A 22,735-nucleotide genomic window follows, 5' to 3' on the forward strand; every position below is an offset into this window, starting at 1 on the left:
CTACAATGCCCCTACTGTGAATCTGACAGTGATGAGTGATAAAACATTATGACTGACTGTGAGTGTGTACTGCTATTGTTTTTAGACTATCAGACTGTTGCACTGTTACGCTGCTATACTGTAGCTGGCAGGTAGTATTACACTATAACACTATAAGTTGGTTAAGTTTTGCTGGGTTTTTTAGGTGTCTTTTTATTGTACAATGCAGTGTCACACAGAAAACTGCCCCCAGGTTAGATAGGAAATTAATTTGTTCTCTTCCTTTGGTCTTGCGGTTATGTTTTTTTTTCCGTAATAACTATTTGAGTGTTTAGCGCTTAGCATTTAGTGTTCTTATTTTAGCTTGTCTATGTCTGTTGAAACAGGACAGAGAAAACATAGGCATAAAAGGAAACATTGTAGGATTATTACATGCATGGCATAACTCCCAATGTCCCTTAATAAGCTAAGTGAACAGTGCGTTGGAGAAGAAGTGAGTCACAAGGTCCTTCAAATGTTTTGCTCTGGATCAAGGAGGCTGTGCATCAAGGTATTCAGAAAGCATCAGTCTGTAAACACCGGGACAGGCATGGAGAGCTGAGTTTGGCTCTTGAGTCCCCTATGAATTAAGATGAAGGACAACATGACTTGGCTGAAATCTTAAAAGATGAGGATGTCACAGGAAAAATCTCTTCTGTTTTTAGACTGGACACAGTTCTGAAGAATTTCTGTCTCTAGTGCTGTCTGAGCATATGAATTGATAATGTGGAGTTTTTAAGTTGGGTGTTAGGAAAAAGCAGCATTGCACATGACATGGCTGTAGGTGTGATACATATGTGGTAGTATCTAGAACAAAGAGCCCTCTGGCTATAGCAGCTGCTGCACTGAAGTATGTGTCGGATACTATGCCTTTTCTAAGGAAGACTCTTATTAGGTTTGGAATTTGCTGATTTCATCTCCAGTTCATCTGGAAGTAGAAATCAGATGCTTACTAAACTGAAGAAAGCCCAAAGGTTTAATTATTTTCCACAAAATAGGGACTAACCGTGAAAAGGTTTATGATAGAGTCCATAGCAACCATAATTTCTCTAAGGCAGCAAGGGGATTGCCTAATCTCCACAGATCACGGGAACACCTATCTAGATGTTACCATAGCAATGGAGCTTCAGTGTGTTTTTATGATTTGCAGTTGTGTTTTGGTGTTGTTGTGTTGGTGTGCTTTCATATTCTATTATCTGGGTGATTTACTAGGAAATGATTGGAGCCTGGCAGATTGTCAGTCTCATAGAGAGTTGGAGGCCATATTTTCAATGGTAAGGTAGGCCAGGTGGAATATGTAAACAACTTGATCATTTATCCTGAAATTTAGTAATCAGTTTGATATGGTCTGGCAGTATAAGCTAAGATGGTGGCAGGATCTGACACATTTCAGAAAAAAAGTATTGAGTTTAGAATGGACTACTATGAAATGAGGACCATAACAGTCTCATGTTAAGGTTGGAGATCCCTATTTCATGCAAGTACAGTCCATACAAGGGGCCACATTGTATGGAGTCAGAGGGGGAATGTATCAAATCTTGGAGAGAGATAAATTGGACAAGTTGCACAGAGCAAACAATCAGCTTCTAACTGTCGATTTTCTAGCTCAGCCTGTAAAATGACAGAGGCTGATTGGTTGGTACTTTATCTCTCTCCACTTTATCTGCCTCCAAGATTTGATAAATCTCCCCCAGAGTCTGACAGACAAACCTCCCATTATATTTCCATTGCAAGCTGTTCATAGGTTCTTGGTGCAGAAGTTACAAGAAGCTTATCTACTAGTGAGAGTATATTACATTTTAGCAATGGTCAACTGAAACAAAAAAGAGCACAGGAGGTAGTTTCTTCAGGAGGTAGAACAATTTACTCTCACTGACAGCAATCATCGTCCCAGCAAGATTCCATCTTCAAGCAGATTTCTTAAGTAGAAATACTCTCAACAAATGCACATGGGAAGTCGTGAGAGCTTTCAAAAGAATGTGGACAGATGGGTCTTCTGGAGATATATTTGATGGCAACTCCTCAGACCACCAAACTAAAAATATTTTTCTGAAAGACGCCTTGCCTGAGGCCAGATGGTGCAGAGCAGACACATTGAACTTTCCCCTGGCCTTTGTGTTTCTTTAATTTCCCCTTATTTTCCAATGCTTTGGAAAATGTGCTTGGACTGAGCAGTTTTAATAGTCTTAGTACTAATTTGGCCAGAGATACCACTGTACACAATGCTGAAAAGTATGGTGACCTTTTGTTACCTATCAAGCACTTTTATGTCTTTCTCAAGCAACTGACATTTCTCTCCATAATGGTTGGAAGAATTTCTTCCTAAGGTGGTGATGTCTTTCCATCTCAATGAATAGATTACTTTGTCAGTATTTTTCACTGACTCACGGAAGGATCAGTATGAGATGTGGCATATATTGATTGTGGCTAGATGAGTCCAAAAATAAATATATGAGTGCCTGAGTCAGTCAGAACCACAAATAGACTATTCAGATTGACACAAGGGAGGCCAAGCATCTACTGTGACAAGAGTCAGTAGATGGATAGTACAGGCAATACAAAAAGCATTCTTTTCAATGGACCACAAAATCCACTGATTATAGGTGATCTCCCAGGTGGTAACCTGGTCTCCAGTGCATACTTTTCTTAAACATTATCACTGGGATGTTAAAGCAATTAAAGCAGCCAGGTTTGGGCACATTTTCTTGCAGTTAGTAGTAACAACAGTTGAAAAATGAACAGATTACTAGGTATTGACATCTGGTTTCCTATCCTACCTAGTAGTACATTGCTTTAGTATTTCCCATTCTTAAGTGTTGACATGGGATGACCAAGAAAAGTTGGGATGGGGATGACCAAGAAAAGTTGTATTGTTATCTCTCTTATCGTTATATACCGTACTTTCTGCACTATAAGGCGCACCGGATTATAAGGCGCAGTATCAATTATGGGGTCTATTTCTGTACTTGACCCATACATAAGGCGCACCGTATTATAAGACGCATGCTAAAATGGTAAAAAAAGGTAACGGAAGCAAAACATCGAGTTTGGTGGAACTTTATTCCACTAGGTATTTAACAATACACTCAAATTATTTTTTAATCAATATTCTCCCACAAATCCATCAAACTCCTCATCTTCTGTGTCTGAATTGAACAGCTGGGCAATTTCGCTGTCAAACATGCCGGGTTCCCTCTCATCATTGTCGTAGTCAGTCTCGTTACCAGGTGGCTGTTCAGCAATGATGCCGGCTTTCACGAAAGCTCGGACAACAGTTAAGGCAGATACCTTAGCCCAGGCATCCACGATCCATTCACATATGGTGGCGTAACTCGCCTGGCGCTGCCTCCCAGTGTTAGTAAAGGTATGTTCGCCGTCTGTCATCCATCGCTCCCACGCTCTCTTCACTGGTGCCATTTTCTGGGGTCATCGCAGTGTACGTATTACATCCCGGTGCCAGCAGAAAATGGTCCGACAGTCAATCAAGCGAAGCGCTTACCAAAGTCGCACAACAACATTCTTACAGATTTTGGAACTCAGTGCACACATAAGGCGCACCGGATAATAAGGCGCATGGCCTATTTTTGCGAAAATTTAAGGCTATTAGGTGCGCCTTATAGTCCGAAAAATACGGTATATGTATTGGTCCCTTGTGTCTACACCATTATTGTGGGTATAAATATTTTACATATTGCAACTACTTTTCTTTTTATTTATTATTACACATTTTATTTTAAGCTAAAATTATTATTAGTTATAAATAAAATATACAGTTCACTTCAAAGAAGCAATATACAATTATTCCCTAACACTAGAGCAGTCCACTGACCACCCAAGATGGTAACTTATTATCACATGAATTAAGTAACTTAAGATCTCCCCCTACATATGCAAGGGGTCTCTTGTCTATTTCGGAGCCTTTGAACTTTTGAAGATACCAGTCAAGTGCCTCTCATGCTCATTTATCATCTCCTTACACCAGCACAGGTGCTTACAGACTGCCACTGAGGATGTAGAGACACTTCCTTATTTGTATTCATAAGTTTTATAACTGGCAATATTGGCACCCATAAAACAGCCCCCTGCCGCGGCTTATGTTCCTTTTCCTTATTGTGTGATATGTTGTGTTTTTGCAGGGTGGCTATGCTGGGAATGCAGCTGGTTTTCGTATGTCATCTCTAAACAAACTTGCTGACACAAAAGCCAACAAACCTGGGATGAATCTCTTGCACTTTGTCGTCATGGTGTGTAAATGAATGAATGAACGAATGAATGCAGAGAAAAAGTCTGAGTACTGCAACAGATTTGCAAAACTTGAACCAAACAACTAGAGCTTTAATGGAAAGTGATGCCAATATGTTAGCGAGATTTAGAAAGTTACCGTATATGTATGATGAGAAGTTTTGTAAAAGTTATTTGGATATTTTTTAAAGGAAACATATTATAGTAAAGATTTCTATTTGTTATGTATGTCTGTTAAATATGTATAAAATATATGGATATAGGTCACCCTGCATAATCTATAATGCAGTCATTTAGTTAGTTAAGTCTCCCTAATGCTAACAGTGAGCATGCAGAGAATACCTAATATACATCAGGATACAGATTGCATAAGCGCTCACATCAGCAACATGGAGAAAAGCTGTGAGTAGTAGAACAGAGACTGGGTACCACACTAAACTGCATGTATACCCAGCGATGCCACACACGACCCCCCTGCCGATGGGCCAATGTATCGAGCGGTTCGTACACACTGGGCTTTCCAGTGCCCGACCGCCCGATATGCAGAAGATTAGACGATGCGGCTGACGACCCCACGAGAGTGCGTACACACTGGACAATTGTAATGAATTGTTGTTCCGATGTGTCGGAATCGGCCAAATCGTTAACAAAATCGTCTTGTGTGTAGGGGCCTAAAGTTGCTAAGTGTATGTAACTCATTGGCTCCGAGATGATGGATATTATTACCCCTCTTGTGGACAGAAGGGTGCTGTTATAGGCTTGTAATAAGAAGGGGGGGATTTAATACTTTTGACCAGGGGTGTGCACCGGCCACTTTTCGTGTTTTGTGTTTTGGTTTTGGATCTGGATCTTTCTTCGTGTTTTGGATCTAGATTGGTTTTGCCAAAACCACCCTTCGGTGTTTTGGGTTCTGGGTTTTGTGTTTTGGATCTGTATTTTTTTGAAAAAAAGCATAAAAACAGCTAAAATCACAGAATGTGTTGATTTTTCTGCTCCTATGCTATTATTAACCTCAAAAACCTTAATTTCCACTAATTTCCAGTCTATTCTGAACACCTCACAGCTCACAATAGTGTTTTTATGTCCAAAAGGTTGCACCGAGGTAGATGGATGACTATGCTAAGCGACACGAGTGGGCGGCACAAACACGTGGCCCATCTAGGAGTGACACTGCAGTGGCAGACAGGATGGCAGTTTGAAAAACTAGGCCTCAAACAGTACATAATGCAAAGAAAAAAAAGAGGTGCAAGATGGAATTGTCCTTGGGCCTTCCCACCCACCCTTATGTTGTATAAACAGGACATGCACACTTTAACAAACCAATCATTTCAGCGCCAGGGTCTGCCACACGACTGTGGCTGAAATGATTGGTTCGTTTGGGCCCCCACAAAGCAAGCTGGCAATTAATCTGGCCCTGCACAAACTGGCTCTACGGAGGCAAGATGTCGTCCTCATCCTCCTCATTCACCGATTCCTCACCCTCTTCAGTGTTGTGTACATCCTCATCCTCACAGAGTATTAATTCGTCTCCGCTGGAATCCACCACCACAGGTCCCTCTGTACGTTCTGGAGGCATTTTTATGAACATCATCTTCTCCACATTTTGTGGAAGCAACCTCCTACGCCTTTTGCTGACAAGGTTCCCGGCTGCACTAAACACTCTTTCGGAGTGCACACTGGAGGGGGGGCAACTCAGGTAAAATAGAGCCAGTTTGTACAGGGGCCTCCAAATTGCCTCTTTTTCCTGCCAGTACATGTACGGACTGTCTGACATGCCTACTTGGATGCTGTCACCGATGTAATCCTTTTACAGACAGACGCACGCTTGTCGCTGCTGCTTTGAGGATGCAGGTGCGGCTACAGCCCACACATTTCACAAAGACAGAAAAAAAAAGATTTTTTTTTATTGTTTGTGGAGCGCACTTTGAGGGTTACACCACCCTTTAACAGACAGACGCACGCTTGTCGCTGCTGCTTTAAGGATGCAGGTGCGGCTACAGCCCACACATTTCACAAAGAGAAAAAAATATATATTTTTTATTGTTTGTGGAGCGCACTTTGAGGGTTACATCACCCTTTGACAGACAGACGCACGCTTGTCACTGCTGCTTTAAGGATGCAGGTGCAGCTACAGCCCACACATTTCACAAAGACAGAAAAAAAAAGAAGAATTTTTTTATTGTTTGTGGAGCACACTTTGAGGGTGTCACCACCCTTTAACAGACAGACGCACGCTTGTCGCTGCTGCTTTAAGGATGCAGGTGCGGCTACAGCCCACACATTTCACAAAGAGAAAAAAAAAGAAGAATTTTTTTATTGTTTGTGGAGCGCACTTTGAGGGTTACACCACCCTTTAACAGACAGACGCACGCTTGTCGCTGCTGCTTTGAGGACAGTATCATATGTAGTGACAGTAGACTTGTCAGAAATTGTTGGCACGTCCTTCAGTCCGGACCAGATGTCCAAACCGGCACTTGACTTATGACACAGGCGCACGCTTGGCGCTGCTACTGTGTTGACGCACGTGCGGCTACATCGCACACAAGTCACAAACACATTAAAAAAATAGTTTTTTATTTTTTGGAGCACTTTGAGGGTTACACCACCCTTTAACAGACAGACGCACGCTTGTCGCTGCTGCTTTGAGGATGCAAGTGCGGCTACAGCCCACACAATTCACAAAGACAGAAAAAAAAAGAAGATTTTTTTTATTGTTTGTCGAGCACACTATGAGGGTTACACCACCCTTTAACAGACAGACGCACGCTTGTCGCTGCTGCTATAAGGATGCAGGTGCGGCTACAGCCCACACATTTCACAAAGACAGAAAAAAAAAGAAGAATTTTTTTATTGTTTGTGGAGCACACTTTGAGGGTGTCACCACCCTTTAACAGACAGACGCACGCTTGTCGCTACTGCTTTAAGGATGCAGGTGCGGCTACAGCCCACACATTTCACAAAGAGAAAATAAAAGAATAATTTTTTTATTGTTTGTGGAGCGCACTTTGAGGGTTACATCACCCTTTAACAGACAGACGCACGCTTGTCGCTGCTGCTTTGAGGATGCAGGTGAAATCTAGATGGGAACTGGAACTGGGGACACACTACCTCCATCAATTGTCTAAATCCCACTGCACTAATGGCGGATACCGGACGCACGTCTAACACCAGCATAGCAGTCAAAGCCTCAGTTATACGTTTTGCTTCAGGATGACTGCTGTCGTACTTCATCCTCCTCGCTAGGGACTGTTGGAGGGTCAATTGTTTAGTAAAAGTAGTGGTGTTCCTACTTCCTCTCTGGGATGATGAACAACTCCCAGCAGCAGCAACAGCACTAGGAGGAAGTGGTTCTTGATCTTTCCCTATTTTATTTTTATCGGAGAAAGTTTGGTCCTCCATTTATGTTATATTGATATATACGTGCGGCTAAGGTGCACACAAACACAGAAAATATTTTTTTATTTTTGCTGGAGAGTAGTGCACTTTGTGGGTTACACCACCCTTTAAGAAATGAGCCAGCCGGCTCTTTACTTATGGGACACAGGCGCACGCTTGGCGCTGCTCCTTTGTTGATGCACGTGCGGCTACAGTGCACACAATTCACAAACACAGAAAATATTTTTTTATTTTGTTTGGAGTGTACTTTGGGGGTTACAGCACCCTTTAACGGACAAGCCAGCCGGCCCTTTACTTATGGGACACAGGCGCACGCTTGGCGCTGCTCCTTTGTTGATGCACGTGCGGCTACAGTGCACACAATTCACAAACACAGAAAATATATATTTTTTTGTTTGGAGTGTACTTTGGGGGTTACAGCACCCTTTAACAGACAAGCCAGCCGGCCCTTTACTAATGGGACACAGGCGCACACTTGGCACTACTTTGTTGATGCACGTGCGGCTACTGCGCACACAATTCACAAACACCAACATTTTTTCTTTTTATTTTGTTTGGAGTGCCCTTTGGGGGTTACAGCACCCTTTAGCCGTCAATCCAGCCGGCCCTTTATTTATGGGACACAGACGCACGCTTGCCACTACTCTGTTGATGCACATGCGGCTACTGCGCACACAATTCACAAACACAAAAAAATATATTTTTTTATTTTGTTTGGAGTGCCCTTTGGGGGTTACAGCACCCTTTAGCGGTCAATCCAGCCGGCCCTTTATTTATGGGACACAGGCGCACGCTTGCCACTACTTTGTTGATGCACGTGCCGCTACTGCGCACACAATTCACAAACGCAAAAAAATATATTTTTTTATTTTGTTTGGAGTGCCCTTTGGGGGTTACAGCACCCTTTAACGGACAAGCCAGCTGGCCTTTTACTTATGGGACACAGGCGCACGCTTGGCGCTACTCCTTTGTTGATGCACGTGCAGCCACAGTGCACACAATTCACAAACACAGAAAAAATATATATTTTTTTTGCACTTGGGGGGAACACCCCTGATGGACAGAGCACCCCCTGGACAACACTACAGCACCCCTTTAGGACTGGGACACTGCACAGGACTTTGGAGTGGACACAGCCCCTATGGACAACTGACTGCACAACACAGTCCAGCCAGCCCCTATGGACTTTGAAGTAGTGGACACAGCCCCTATGGACAACAGCAGCACAGCGCAGCACAGCACAACACTACACTGCACTACACTACAACACTACACTACACTACACAGCCCAGCCAGCCCTAACTCCCACTCTCCCTCTTCACTGTCCACAGCCGAGTGAGAAAATGGCGCCGACGTGGGTACCTTATATAGGATCCAAAACCCGCGAGACCCGGAAGGCGGGATGATGACGTTTTGCCTCGATTTCAGATCCGAGTCAGGCGGGAAAAGTCGAGCCTGACTCGGATCGGCCTCGGATCGGGGGGGCTCGGGGGGGTTCGGATTTCAGAAATCCGAACCTGCTCACCCCTACTTTTTACATTACTGCTCCTTGGTGAATAGAGATCTGTACCTTTTCCTTTTTCCCTTTTATCCCTCTAAGGGCACTACAGAACCCTTGTGGCACCTTAGTAATAAAGGATAATAATAGTAGTAATAATAAAGGGGTTCGGCAGTGAGACAGCTCAGTGTATTCAATTCCAAACCAAGGATTAAGTAGAACATTATAAATTATAGGATCTCAAGAACTACTGTTCTGCTGGTCCCATATATTGGGCCTAATTCAGAGTTGTATGTAAACTCAATGGTTTATGCACAACTCTGATGTTTAATCATCGGGGCATGTTCAGGATCTGTACTGCGCATTTGTTGACCACTGACTGTGACGGTGGTCGCAGTTTCCCCTAGGCCTCAGCATGATTGACATGCTGTTTGGGACCAGTGAAAGGGTAGTGATGGCCAGCGTTCTTGAAAATGGGGGAGGGTCTTTGTTTTCCAACACAGTTTCACCAGCCCTTGCAGAGTGAAAACTCAGGCCCAGCACGTTATACCATTTATAGCACTTATAATAGCAGCGCTGCACTTTGCCTTATCAGATGATGTTTCCTGTCTTGCACGTCAACTTTCTCTGTTTTTACAGGAAGTGGAAAAAAAGGATCCAAGATTTCTCTTATTTGCGAACAGATTAAAGCATGTTCACAGCGCCAGCCGGTAAGCTATCAGTTCATACAATGAATAATTCACATTCTGTGTCTTTGGATTGTTTCATACATTTTTATGTATATACTGCTTGATTGTATAAAAGACAAAACAGTGCTGTCATGTCAGTGAGGGAAAATGACATACAGTCTCACAGGGGCAAAGATTCTCCTCCATCCTATATTAATAGAAACGGTTATTTATATAGTGTCACAAATTGTGCAGTGCTGTATAGAGAATATTTGTCATTCACATCAGTCCCTGCCCTATTAGAGTGTGCAGTCTCAATTCCCTATCACACAAGCTGACACCAACAGGTATAAGTTAGTCAGCAGCCAATACAACTATATCAATATGTTATTCAATTGTGTTAGAAAACCAGAAACATATAAACTTCACTCAGATAGGGCCGTGGTTGGGTATCAAGCTTATGTCTCCAGTTCTGTGAGGCAGCAGTCCTAACCACAGTGCAACCATGCTGCCCGATAATTTAGTTCATTTATTGGATCAGTTATGTATAACTTGATTACAAATACTTTTTGAAATCCATTACAATTTTCCTTTACAGTTTTATAGTTTTGGATATTCTCTCTGCGTGTATCAATTGATTAGAGCATATGGGCCTGATTCAGAGGGGGACACATTGCCGATGTCGGATGTAGTAGAGTGATTACTTTTTGATGCTGCACATGTGACTAAGGACCTGATTCAGACCTGCTCGCTAGATGCAATCGCTCGCTCCCAGCGTATGCAAATCCAGCGCACTCCCAGCAAGGCAGGCGATTGCACGGCAAGGCATTAGCACACCCACTATGTCTTGGCGAGCGATCACTTTGTGTATGCAGACGCCCACCAGCCATTCATAAGACATCCACTTGTGCACATCATCTCCTGGAAGTGCATGAAAACATTGGTACATCGAGCACCATCGGATGTGCTCGCAGCGCTTGAGGTTGACTATACCTTGCCGCAAGCACTGCGAGCACTTCAGTGTGAAAGACAACCAGGTGACGTGTCCTATGACGCTCCTTTTTAATTCTGCACACTCTCAAATGGCATTAAGATTCTCAGGCACGCCTGCGTTCGCACATCCACTCCCCTGTGTCCAGTGGCCAGCCCCTGTCACCACCCACAAACGGCCTTTCCTGTCACTCATTCCACTGGGCTGTCTTTGCTGGGCGAGCGAGCGCTTCCCGATTGCTCGGACTAGTTCGCACACGCGCAATGTAATGTATACGCATGCGCACATTAGCGAGCATTGCCAGCAATGAGCGATCGCTTGTTAGCGACTGGGTCTGAATCAGGCCCTAAGTCAGGTGCACTGCAGGCAGAAGTGTATTGAAAATGTAGCAGGCATTCCTGGGCGGTAACAGGGATGTATCTTAGCACACGCACGGAGATGGTCCGTCTTATGGGTGGGTTAAGGGAGTGTCGCGGACGTGCCGATGAAAAAGTTTGCTTACACAGGAGCTCGTACACTCAAATAAGAGGCCATACACGGACGGAGAAACTGAACCTGTTATAAGGTAGGTGCAAGTTTGGAAGGTGGCATTTAAGATCGCACCAATAGGATTTACTGCGTGTACAGATGCTAAGATCGGTCAACTCAGTCCTTGCACATTTGTACAGATGTACACAAGAGAAGGAGTTTATAGCGGCATAAAGTCACAGACGGATGACCACCAATAGACGTTGCTGCGGGAGCCTATGTGTCCACCTCTGAACCAAGCCTTGTGTGTCTTCTACCCTAATTATTAAATAATTATCAAAATGAATGAATTTTCTTATATATATTAAACAGTTATCTTGGTAAAAAGTGTATTTTTTATACTGTATCTGCTCATTTAGGCAATAAAAATGACTTATTGCAACAATATGAAAATATATAAAAGTTATATATTATATTTGCTTTTCCCCCCACAGCCTTACACATAACTTTCCAAAAGCCACATTAATATGCCAGAATTGTTTGTTACAGCATTTATCACTTGTTTATCTTACTTCAAAATGTCTATTATGTTATTATTAAAGATTTTTGTGTCTCTATTTCTTTAAATATATTGTTCTAGCTTTTTTGCTGAGATTAAGGGACGGACCATTTAGACTCACCAAGATATTTCCTTTTTGCGATGACCTCACTTCCTAAACAATCACCACTGTGTTCAAAAAGGAAGACACATATGTGTTATACTAGAGTAGTGGTTCTCTGCTGGCTCATTGTTAAAGCACGCTAAGAAAAAAAGCTTAAGGTGGAGACATAGCGAAGCAGTTCACATAGTGCCATATGCCAGAATATTGGCTTGGTCTAACACAGTTGGTGGATTTAGCAAAGAAAATTTAATTGTCATAGCTAAAAACAACTTTATCCCTCCTTGTTCTGACAATGCAGAGCCCTATATGAAGACCAATATAAAATGTAAACCTCTATCTTTACACCAGTATACAACCCAGGCCCTTTTATGGTGATCAGCATATAATCCCTGTTGTCCAGTATGGGCAGGATGTACTATCTCACTGAGGTGTCTGGATGTTTGGCTGCATTCCCCATATGTATCAAGGTACAGAAAGCAAAACTTTCCTGAGCTTGTACCCTATAGACAACACCAACTATAGACAGCTTCTTGTCCCGAGAGGGATCCAACATGGTCCCCACGGCTTGCGCATGCACTGGCCGATGGCCACACCTGTGCAGATAAACTCTTGGGTCATTAACCCAGAATTCCTTCCATTGGAAGAGCTGTTCTTTGTGGTTTTAAACTAGAGATGTTCATGACCCGCATTTTTGTTTTTGGCAAAACCACCCTCAAATGGTATAGTTTTGGCAAAATCACCCTCAAGTGTTTTGGTTCGAATTCGGTTTTGGTTTTGGATTTCTTTAACAGTCATAAAAACATAAAAAATCAGGTACTTTGAAATGTTTACATGCAATCCAAATCCCGAGATCCGAATTTACAGCAGACCTGAGCCGGGACTCGGTTCTACTCCAAAGTTCAGGTATGTTCCTTTTACAGGAAAACAGAATTGCACATCTGCATATGGCATTATTAAATGTTACTATACATGCGGTAAGTGGCAGGTCTATCGCATTGAAAATGTGATGCTTAATACATCCCACCCTATAACTTAGATCCCAATCTTTAGGCCAGTTTAAATTGCAGATCCCCATCTGTAGGACAGTATATATACAGATTCACATTTTTATGCCCGTATATAAAGCAGATCACCATCTGTAGGCCAATATATAAAGTGGATCCCCTTTTGTAGGCCAGTATATAATGTAGAGCCCCATTCCTTCAGAACCTATATTGCATTTGCTTTTTCTCTCTTGACTGTTAGCTTTGTGTAGTATATTGTCCAATGAGTATCAAACTGGCTTCTGTAGCCCACACTCACCGGATCATTGTGCAGCCCCTAGAGACAAAATAACATCAGAGCCTCAATTCTTTATATAGGAGTTTATATGAACCTGATGACTTCTACTGAACAGAGGCTTCTTTACATCATTCCAGCAAGCCTGGCGTGTGCTGGGGATGTAGTTATAATGTAGACATTTACAATGTCGACATTCATAATGTTGACACCATATCACAATGTCGATAGTTATGATGTTGATATTGTTGAAATGTCGACATTGAACATGTTGGCATCTGCAGAATTTCTACATAATCATAATGTTCACATATGAATTGTTGACATATGGAATTCGGACTGCAGGATGAGGGTTAGGCTTTAGCAGCGGTGTGTTAGGGTTAGTCTATGGGAGGGAGGGTTTGGGTTAGGCTTCAGCAGCAGAGTGTTAGAGTTAGTCTATGGGAGGGGGGTTTGGGTTAGGCTTTAGCAGCGGTGTGTTAGGGTTAGTCTATGGGAGGGTTAGGGTTAGGCTTCGGCAGCAGAGTGTTAGAGTTAGGCTATGGAAGGGGGGGTAGGGTTAGGATTCAGCAGCAGTGTTAGGGTTAGGCTATGGAAGGGGGGTAGAGTTAGGCTTCAGCAGAGTGTTAGGGTTAGTCTATGGGAGGGGGATTAGGGTTAGGCTTCGGCAGTGGAGTGTTAGGGCTAGACTATGGGAGGGGGATTAGAGTTAGGCTTCGGCAGTGGAGTGTTAGGGTTAGTCTATAAGAGGGGGGTTAGGGTTAGGCTTTAGCTGCAGAGTGTTAGGCTATAGGAGGGAGGGTTAGGCTTCGGCAGCGGAGTGTTAGGGTTAGGCTATAGGAGGGAGGGTTAGGGTTAGGCTTCGGCAGTGGAGTGTTAGGGCTAGTCTATGGGAGGGGGATTAGAGTTAGGCTCTAGCAGTGGAGTGTTAGGGTTAGGCTATGGGAGGGGGGTTAGGGTTAGACTTCGACAATGGAGTGTTAGGGTTAGGCTATAGGACGGTGGTAGGGTTAGGGTTTAGCAGCGGAGTGTTAGGGTTAGGCTATGGGAAGGGGGTTAGGGTTAGGCTTCGGCAGTGGAGTGTTAGGGTAAGGCTATGGGAGGGGGTAGGGTTAGGCTTTAGCAGAGGAGTGTTAGGGTTAGGCTGCGTTCCATGCATGGCTTGCGTGCTGTCAGGTTAGAGCTGTAAAGTGAGCTACCCTGTCGTGCTACCATCGCCATAAGACAACCTACCCAGATTGCGGCCGTGAGCGCCGGGTTGGCGACCGATGGGTTAGGCTATGGGAGGGGAGGTAGGGAGTATTAGGTTTAGGTTATGGGAGGGAGGTTTAGGGTTAGGGTTAGGCTTCGGCAGTGTATGGGAGAGGGGGGATAGGGTTAAGCTTCGGTAGTGGAGTGTTAGAGTTAGGCTATGGGAAGGGGGTTAGGGTTAGGCTTTGGCAGCAGAGTGTTAAGGTGTGGTCTATGAGAGGGGGGTTTGGGTTAGGCTTCGGCAGTGAAGTGTTAGGGTTAGTCTATGGGAGGTGGGTTAGGTTTTTAGGCTTTGGCAGTGGAGTGTTAGGGTTAGTGTATGGGCAGTGGGGTTAGGGTTAGGCTTCAGCAGCAAAGTGTTAGGGTTAGGCTATGGGAAGGGGGTTGGAGTTAGGCTTCGGTAGCGAAGTGAGGGTTAGGCTATGAGAAGAGGGTTGGGGTTAGGCTTCAGCAACGGAGTGTTAGGGTTAGGCTTTCGGTGGGTTAGGGTTAAGTACTAGGGGGAAAGTTAGAGTTAGGGTTTCAGATTAGCAATACTCACTGCTGGAATTGATACAGGAGCCACCAGAGCTGCCAAATAAGGTAAGTTACCACTAGCCCACCAGGGATGTCTTGCTGACATTCTAATCATGTCAACATTCCATCAGTGTCGATATGATGAATGTCGACAAAAGATATCACACCCCTGTGCTGCACCACACTAATGCTACACAACATACACCTTAGGAATGAATGCAAATTAACAAATTCCCTATTTAATATTTGTTTCCCAAAATTAATCATAATTAACATTAAGTACACTCATATCAATGTGAAACATACAGACTGATATAAAGCCCCCAAATAAATATTAATCACCAATATTCATTTTATGCAGTTTAAATAAATATCAAGTATTGCTATAAAATAAATTCATAATATATTATTTAGCACTTACTATACAATTGTGAATTCAAGATTTTCAAAAGTAATTAATAAGCCTGCTATTGCATTGAAATAGTGCAAAACCAATATTGTTCCCTTTAATTTAACATATTTGCAAACTTAACAAAAATCCAAAACTAATTTAATTCCCTCCAAACTAAGTAATGTAAAAAACACATCTCCCAAATTTATTAGGACTTAACTTCACAAGTTGGATAATTTATTTTGGCATAATGGATATTATCCCGAAATCTTAAGTGCAAATTAGGAACAATTCAAAGAGTATTTTCCGTGTCTGCTCTATCCATGATGAACTGCAGAAAATCGCACACTGTTGTTGCATATCAGTCTGTAAATAGTTGATACTTAGATCGCTTGCACTCTCATACAGCTTGACAAGAGTGAAGTTATTCTAGCGCTATACTTGGCGTCACACAGACACACAAGCTCTCACATGGATAACACTTTATTTATGTGTCTGATCAGATCTCTCTTTTCCTTCTAGACTGTCTGAGGATGGCTTGGTGGAGGAGTTATACAGGCTGCAGTCTCGGGTAACATCAATGCATCAAACTTTGGCTGCACCACAGCAGCAAAAGCTTAGGCAACAGATGGATGAATTTCTTGAGGTAAACACACTCATTGCTGAGATTTATAGAAGCATCAAAATTGTGCCTGTTGTCTTATTCATATGATTTGATATATAATGTGTAGTAAAGATGAAAGTGCTATTAAACTGGATGCACATGTACTTCGCCATTAGGAGAGAATACTTGAGGAGACAGATCTATGTTTATGGCACCTATTCCTCATTTTATTACTGTTCCACTGTGGTTCGTTCTTAACTGATCCTATTGTGTCTCCTGTTTGTGCAAATATTATGTCATGGTTCTAATGTTAACACATAATCAATAATAATAACATTGAGACAAATGTGGACATTCTGGAACAGCCATAGTAAATAAATAAATATACATATATTAATAAAAAATCTAATCTAGCGTAAGGCTGGCCAATCAGAAGTTCAATATTGATACTTCAAATATATATGGGATTCATATACAGTGCATCCAGAAAGTATTCACAGCTCTTCACTTTTTCCACATTTTGTTATGTTACAGCCTTATTCCAAAATGGAATAAATTAATTTTTGACCTTAAAATTCTGCACGCAATACCCCATAATGACATCGTGTAAAAGTTTTTTTTGAGATTTTTGCAAATTTAATTTAAAAACAAAACTAAGAAATCACATGTACATAAGTATTCACAGCCTTTGCTCAATCAGGGGCAGAACTATGGAAGACAATGGAGACGCCTGCCGCCTGGCTCCAGCTCTGAAGGGGCACCTCCTCCATTGTCCACAACATATTCACCCCACTTAGGGCTGTAACTATGTATCTGGAGTGTAAAGTCACGGCCGCCCAATACATGGGACCCCTTCCCAGCACCTGAGAAGCTACCATACACTAGTGGAGAGCTCCATGTCTGACCATAAGCTGATGCCTTCATCTATCTATAGCCTGTCTGCATGCAAATTGCTACATTACAGTGTTAGCGGCACTGATAGGGGGACACCAAATTAGAACTTGCCTCCGGGCTTCTGGGATGAATTTGACACCACTGTGCTCAATACTTTGTTGATGCACCTTTGGCAGCAATTACAGCCTCAAGTCTTTTTGAATATGATGCCACAAGCTTGGCACACCTATCTTTGGGCAGTTTCGCTCATTCCTCTTTGCAGCACCTCTCAAGCTCCATCAGGTTGGATGGGAAGCGTCAGTGCACAGCCATTTTCAGATCTCTCCAGAGATGTTCATTCGGATTCAAGTCTGAGCTGTGGCTGGGCCACTCAAGGACATTCACAGAGTTGTCCTGAAGCCACTCCTTTGATATCTTGGCTGTGTGCTTAGGGTCATTGTCCTGCTGAAAGATGAACAATCGCCCCAGTCTGAGGTCAAGAGTGCCTTTGTCTCATCAGACCAGAGAATTTTGTTTCTCATGGTCTGAGAGTCCTTCAGGTGCATTTTGGTCAACTCCAGGCAGGCTGCCATGTGGTTTTTACTAAGGAGTGGCTTCCGTATGGCCACTCTACCATATAGACCTGATTGGTGGATTGCTGCAGAGATGGTTGTCCTTCTGGAAGGTTCTCCTCTTTCCACAGAGGAATGCTGTAGCTCTGAAAGAGTGACCATCGGGTTGTTGGTCACCTCCCTGACTATAGCCCTTCTCCCCCGATCACTCAGTTTAGACGGCCGGCCAACTCTAGGAAGAGTCCTGGTGGTTCCGAACTTCTTCCATTTATGGATGATGGAGGCCACTGTGCTCATTGGGACTTTCAAAGCATCAGATATCTTTCTGTACCCTTCCCCAGATTTGTGCCTCGAGACAATTCTGTCTCGGAGGTCTACAGATAATTCCTTCATGCTTGGTTTGTGCCCTGACATGCACTATCAAGTGTTCAACCTTATATAGACAGGTGTATGCCTTTCAAAATCATGTCCAAACAACTGAATTTACCACAGGTGGACTCCAATTAAGCTGTAGGAACATCTCAAGGATGATCAGTGGAAACAGGATGCACCTGAGCTCAATTTTGAGCTTCATGGCAAAGGCTGTGAATACTTGTGTACATGTGATTTCTTAGTTTTTTTATTAAATAAAATTTGCAAATCTCTCAAAAAATCTTTTTATACGTTGTCATTATGGGGTATTGTGTGTAGAATTTTGAGGACAAAAATTAATTTATTCCATTTTGGAATAAGGCTGTAACATAACAAAATGTGGAAAAAGTGAAGCGCTGTGAATACTTTCCAGATGTACTGTATACGTCATACGCAGGCATATAATAATTCTGACATTTACAGGACCAGCAATCACAGTATGCCATTATATGCAGAAGTAGGGCCATCATATCTGAGATTAGTGCTTTTATTTCAGATGTGGGCTCCATTTCTGATCATTTGAGCAAGTTCAGGAATCTGGGGGAGGGGCAGAAAAATAACCTAGCACTGCCCTGGACATATACGTACAAGTTTGTTTCCTTATGTACTGTATAGTGTATTATTATACAGTATTAAGAATTGACTCTATAGATGGTCTATATAAGTGCACCCCTAACAGTACATGTTTTCCATATCTCCTAGTTGGTGCACAAGTACATTCATTAGTGGCAGACACATTTTAAAAGATCAGCAGGTGGTGCTAATTATTTTACTTGCGACACTGAGGGGACCTTAAAAACATGCAACTTAGGGCCGTATTCAATTAGACGCGAAAAGCAGTTTTCCGCAAAAAAGTTTCGTCAGGCGGAAACTTTTCGCCGTATTCAATTCCAAATAGTTTTCGCGTACGCGAAAGCACAATGCAATGTAATAGGCGAAAAAGATTCACCTGTGAATAGGTGGTGAAAAAAAGTGCAGAATTGCGGTTTTGCGGTGCAAACGTCGGGAAACCACTCAGCACCCTTGGGACAGTTTTTAACGGTGTTAAAAAAAAAAGAGGAACACCCCAAAAAATTTCTTTTGGGGGGTATGCAAGTATGGGGGAGGGTTTTTTTTTATTGCAGGTTCTTGCTGAAGGTGCGTTTTTTAAGTTTTTTTAAACTTCACTTTTGCGATTTTAAACCATGCTTGCACCTATTTTCATGTACCCGACTACTTATTTTCTCCAAAAAAAACTGCTTAATGCTATTCTTCACCACGTGTGCAAAGACGCTCATTAGAGGCAATTGAAAACACTTAAGTACCCCAAATAGCTTCAGTAGGGCTATTCGGGGACATCTATATTGATCCCCAATGTTAGTGCATCTTTTGGGGGGTGTCAGGCTAATTTCCCCAAATCTGACAGCACTTAAGTACCCCAAATAGCTTCAGTAGGGCTATTCGGGGACATCTATAGTGATCCCCAATGTCAGTGCATCTTTTGGGGGGTGTCAGGCTGATTTCCCCATTTTTGACAGTACTTTTCGCCTGTTTGAGGTTTGCCGGGATGCGTTTTCGCGTCCTTTGGAATTGAATACTGCGAATAGCAGGGGCGCGCCCGATAAGTTTCAGCGGCCAAAACACGCAATGTAGGCAAAAGTACGGCAGGCGAAATCTTTCCGACTTTTTATTGATGAAAAAAGGAATTTCGACATCCCCATATTAAAATATGGGGAGTGTGGAAATTAACGGAGACGGACTTAACCAGGAGATATTAGTGATATCTCCTGTGTTAAGTGTGGAATACCAGTGAAATATAAAAATAGGAAAAAATTGCTTAAAAATGAAACTTTAAGATTGATGTGTAGGCCCATAAAGTGTATCAGACCCCGGTAAAGGATCATAGGTGCAAAACTAAGGCACACTGTGGTATTCATTACATTGCGCCGACCCACACTCATAGTTCCAGCCTCTAGTAAACTACATATATTGGTGCTCTAATAAGTACAAAATGCTAAATTTGGAATACATTTTTGGAGTTTTATTAGAAATGTTAAAGTTGCTATTACTAACCTTGTAATATTTTCCTATAATGCATATAAATGATAAAGTTAGTTACTCATCTGTGGCACAAAAACAAGGCCCTATGTGTCCGGAAAAAAATAAATAACATTCACTTGGGTGGTGAAATAGAAAAAACGTTATACCTGCCCGGCATCATGAATAGAAAAATGAACTGAAACCTCTGACACTGAAAGGGCTTTATTAAAGGGTATATTGTTATTTTCCATGCATGTTTTTTATCTGTTAGAAAATGGAAAAAAATATTAAAATAATGTTTTTTTTTCCCTCCAGTACACTCATGAAAAGCTACAAGAGGTTCAAAAAGAAATTGATACTTTGCAAACTTCTAGGCAAAACCTGCTTGAATTTCTTTGTGAAGATGAAGACACTTTCCGCTTGGAGGAATGCTGCAAAATATTTAGCTGCTTTTGTCAGAAATTTCAGCTGGCAATAAAGGTGAGTCACTAGGGAAAGGTGTATGATCTCCACAAAGAGGTCTTGTCCCCTGCAACAAGTACCTATCAATACCCCATAAACAGCCTGCATATTGCACTCATGGCCTGATTCAGCGAACGCATGCTAGCAGAGGAACGCGCCCAGCCACTACGAGAATATGCTAATCAATACATACGCACGGAGACCGCAGCACAAGAAGCAGACACACAACAAAACATAAAGCCGCCCACCTATGCCGTGATTGACAGCGTAAACATCGGGAACATCGAGTGCCATCGAAGCTGCGTATAAGCTAAGGGTAGACCTGACCCTGCTGCAGGACTTGAGAGATTCCTGCACGCAGAGAGGCGCCCGGCCGCTGAGATTATTTTATGCACGCCCCTGTAACGGCGAGCGAACGCACAGGCACGCCTGTGTTCGGCCGACCACTCCCCTGTCACCACCCACAAACGGCACTTCCTGTCAATCAACTTCAAAGGTCTCTGCGGGCTCCCTGCATACTCTGAGAGAGCCCTTACTGTACTCAGCAACCTGTTCACGCATGCGCAATGCGATGCATATGCATGCGCAGATCGCAAACATCGGCTAGCACTGTGCGTTCTCTCACTTGTGTTGCTTGCTGAATCAGGCCCTCAGTTACTCATATTAATGTGCTTTAGACAACTATGGCGCTGATTGCAAGTTGAGAGCAAAGTAAAAACAGTAAAGTTGCACCTTGGTAAAACCATGGGTGAGGCAGATGTAAACTTTACAGAGATATTTACATTTCAGAGGGATGTGTCCAGGGTCAAAAGCCGACAGTATTTACCCTGCATGTAAAAATGCAAAAAAAAACAAAAAACTTTGTAACCCTTGCATTGCAACATGGTTTATTCCAGATAAAAAAAGTTACTTGCTTTTTTTATTTGCTCCCAATTCAGAATCAGCCCTATACGTAGGCTTGCCATAATGAACGAATCACACAGGTTCTATGGCTAATTAAAGCCAGGTGAAATGGAGCTTGAAGTCAGCCAGCCAGAGAATCTGTGTAATTCATGTGTATCCCAAATACCGAAGAGATGATATGGCAAGCCTACCTATGTGTGCAATCAAGTTAATAGGAGATAACCAGTTAAACAAACTTTTGATCCTCACATTGGCATAGCTATAATGGGTGCATATAATTATAAATATCACTCCATAGTCCTCCGTCGGCCGGGTCTGCAACGCAGCCATTTTCCCGGAAATATACGCAGTGGAGAAGTCTCCGGGAAAATAGCGCAGGCACCATGTTCCCGGAGACCTGTATATACACAGTAGACTCACGGAGGCTACACATGGGCCTCCTCCTCTCTTAAACCACCACTGGATCCTCAGCATGATTTTCAAAGAGAGCATTTACATTTTTTCAGAAAGTTAAATTGTTTTGGTTAATTATATAATCAAGTTAACATTGTAGCTAAAATTGGTTAAAGTTCTATGTTTAGCTCATACTAGTAAAACAACCAGTAGTGATAAATCGTGTCCAGTACCGTCAATAATTGTCAAACATTTCAATTCTATTCTCCACTCTGTAAGAAAGTGTATTTTTAGGAGGTTCATGTAATCTGTAGCCAAAAGACCTTCTTTGTGGCATCAGTGTAGGTTCTTTGAACTGTATACACTACATATCATTTCATGTTATCCCCCTATGCAGACTATGAATGAACAAATCATCTGCCATCTTTTTCTTGATCTTTATTCCACCCCCAATGATGTCAATGGGTGGCCTATTGAGCGTGTAGCCAGGGCCGAATTAAGGTCCGTGGGGGCCCCTGGGCAACAAACATGTGCGGGCCCCTATTAAATATGGCCAAAATGGGGGTATGCGCAATGGGAACCGTATCGCTCGTAAGCGGTACATTGACAAACAGCCATAAGCTAAGCTTAGCATATAGGCACCTACATGAAATATTACTCAACAGTTGCACAATCTTATACACATTACACCGCACATAGTGCCCCTGATTCACATTACACCACATAGTACTAGTGTCCCTTTTTCATGTTATGACACACAGTAGTGTCCCTTTTACACAATACCCCTTTTACACAATGCCCACAGTAGTGCCCCTTATACACAATGCCCACAGTAGTAGTGCCCCTAATACAAATAATGCTCACAGTAGTAGTGCCTCTTACACAATGCCCACAGCAATAGTGCCTCTTATGCAATGCCCCCAGTAGTAGTGCCCCTTATGCAGTGCCCCCTATGCTGTGCAACCAGTAGTGGTAGTGCCCCGAGTAGTGGTAGTGCCCCTTCTGCAATCCCCCCAGTAGTGGTGCCCCTTATGCAGTGCCCCCTGTAGTGGTAGTGCCCCTTATGCAGTGCCCCCAGTAGTGGTAGTGTACATTATGCAGTGCCCCCAGTAGTGACAG

The 22,735-nt window shown here is 42.8% G+C and overlaps 1 protein-coding gene across 2 annotated transcripts in view; it reads left to right on the forward strand.

Moving 5' to 3' along the window:
- Positions 1–22,735, forward strand: part of LOC148507817 (uncharacterized) — a 103,495-nt gene that overhangs the window by 76,892 nt on the left and 3,868 nt on the right. For both annotated transcript variants that reach the window (XM_088445483.1, XM_088445484.1), the window contains exons 8-11: positions 4,155–4,262; positions 9,794–9,864; positions 15,902–16,025; positions 20,174–20,338. In XM_088445483.1, coding sequence (XP_088301609.1) covers positions 4,155–4,262; positions 9,794–9,864; positions 15,902–16,025; positions 20,174–20,338 — 468 coding nt within the window. The remainder of the gene's footprint in view (positions 1–4,154; positions 4,263–9,793; positions 9,865–15,901; positions 16,026–20,173; positions 20,339–22,735) is intronic.

This window comes from Taudactylus pleione, unplaced genomic scaffold, assembly GCF_031769625.1.
Source record: "Taudactylus pleione unplaced genomic scaffold, aTauple2 ptg000381l, whole genome shotgun sequence".
NCBI classification, from domain to species: domain Eukaryota; kingdom Metazoa; phylum Chordata; class Amphibia; order Anura; family Myobatrachidae; genus Taudactylus; species Taudactylus pleione.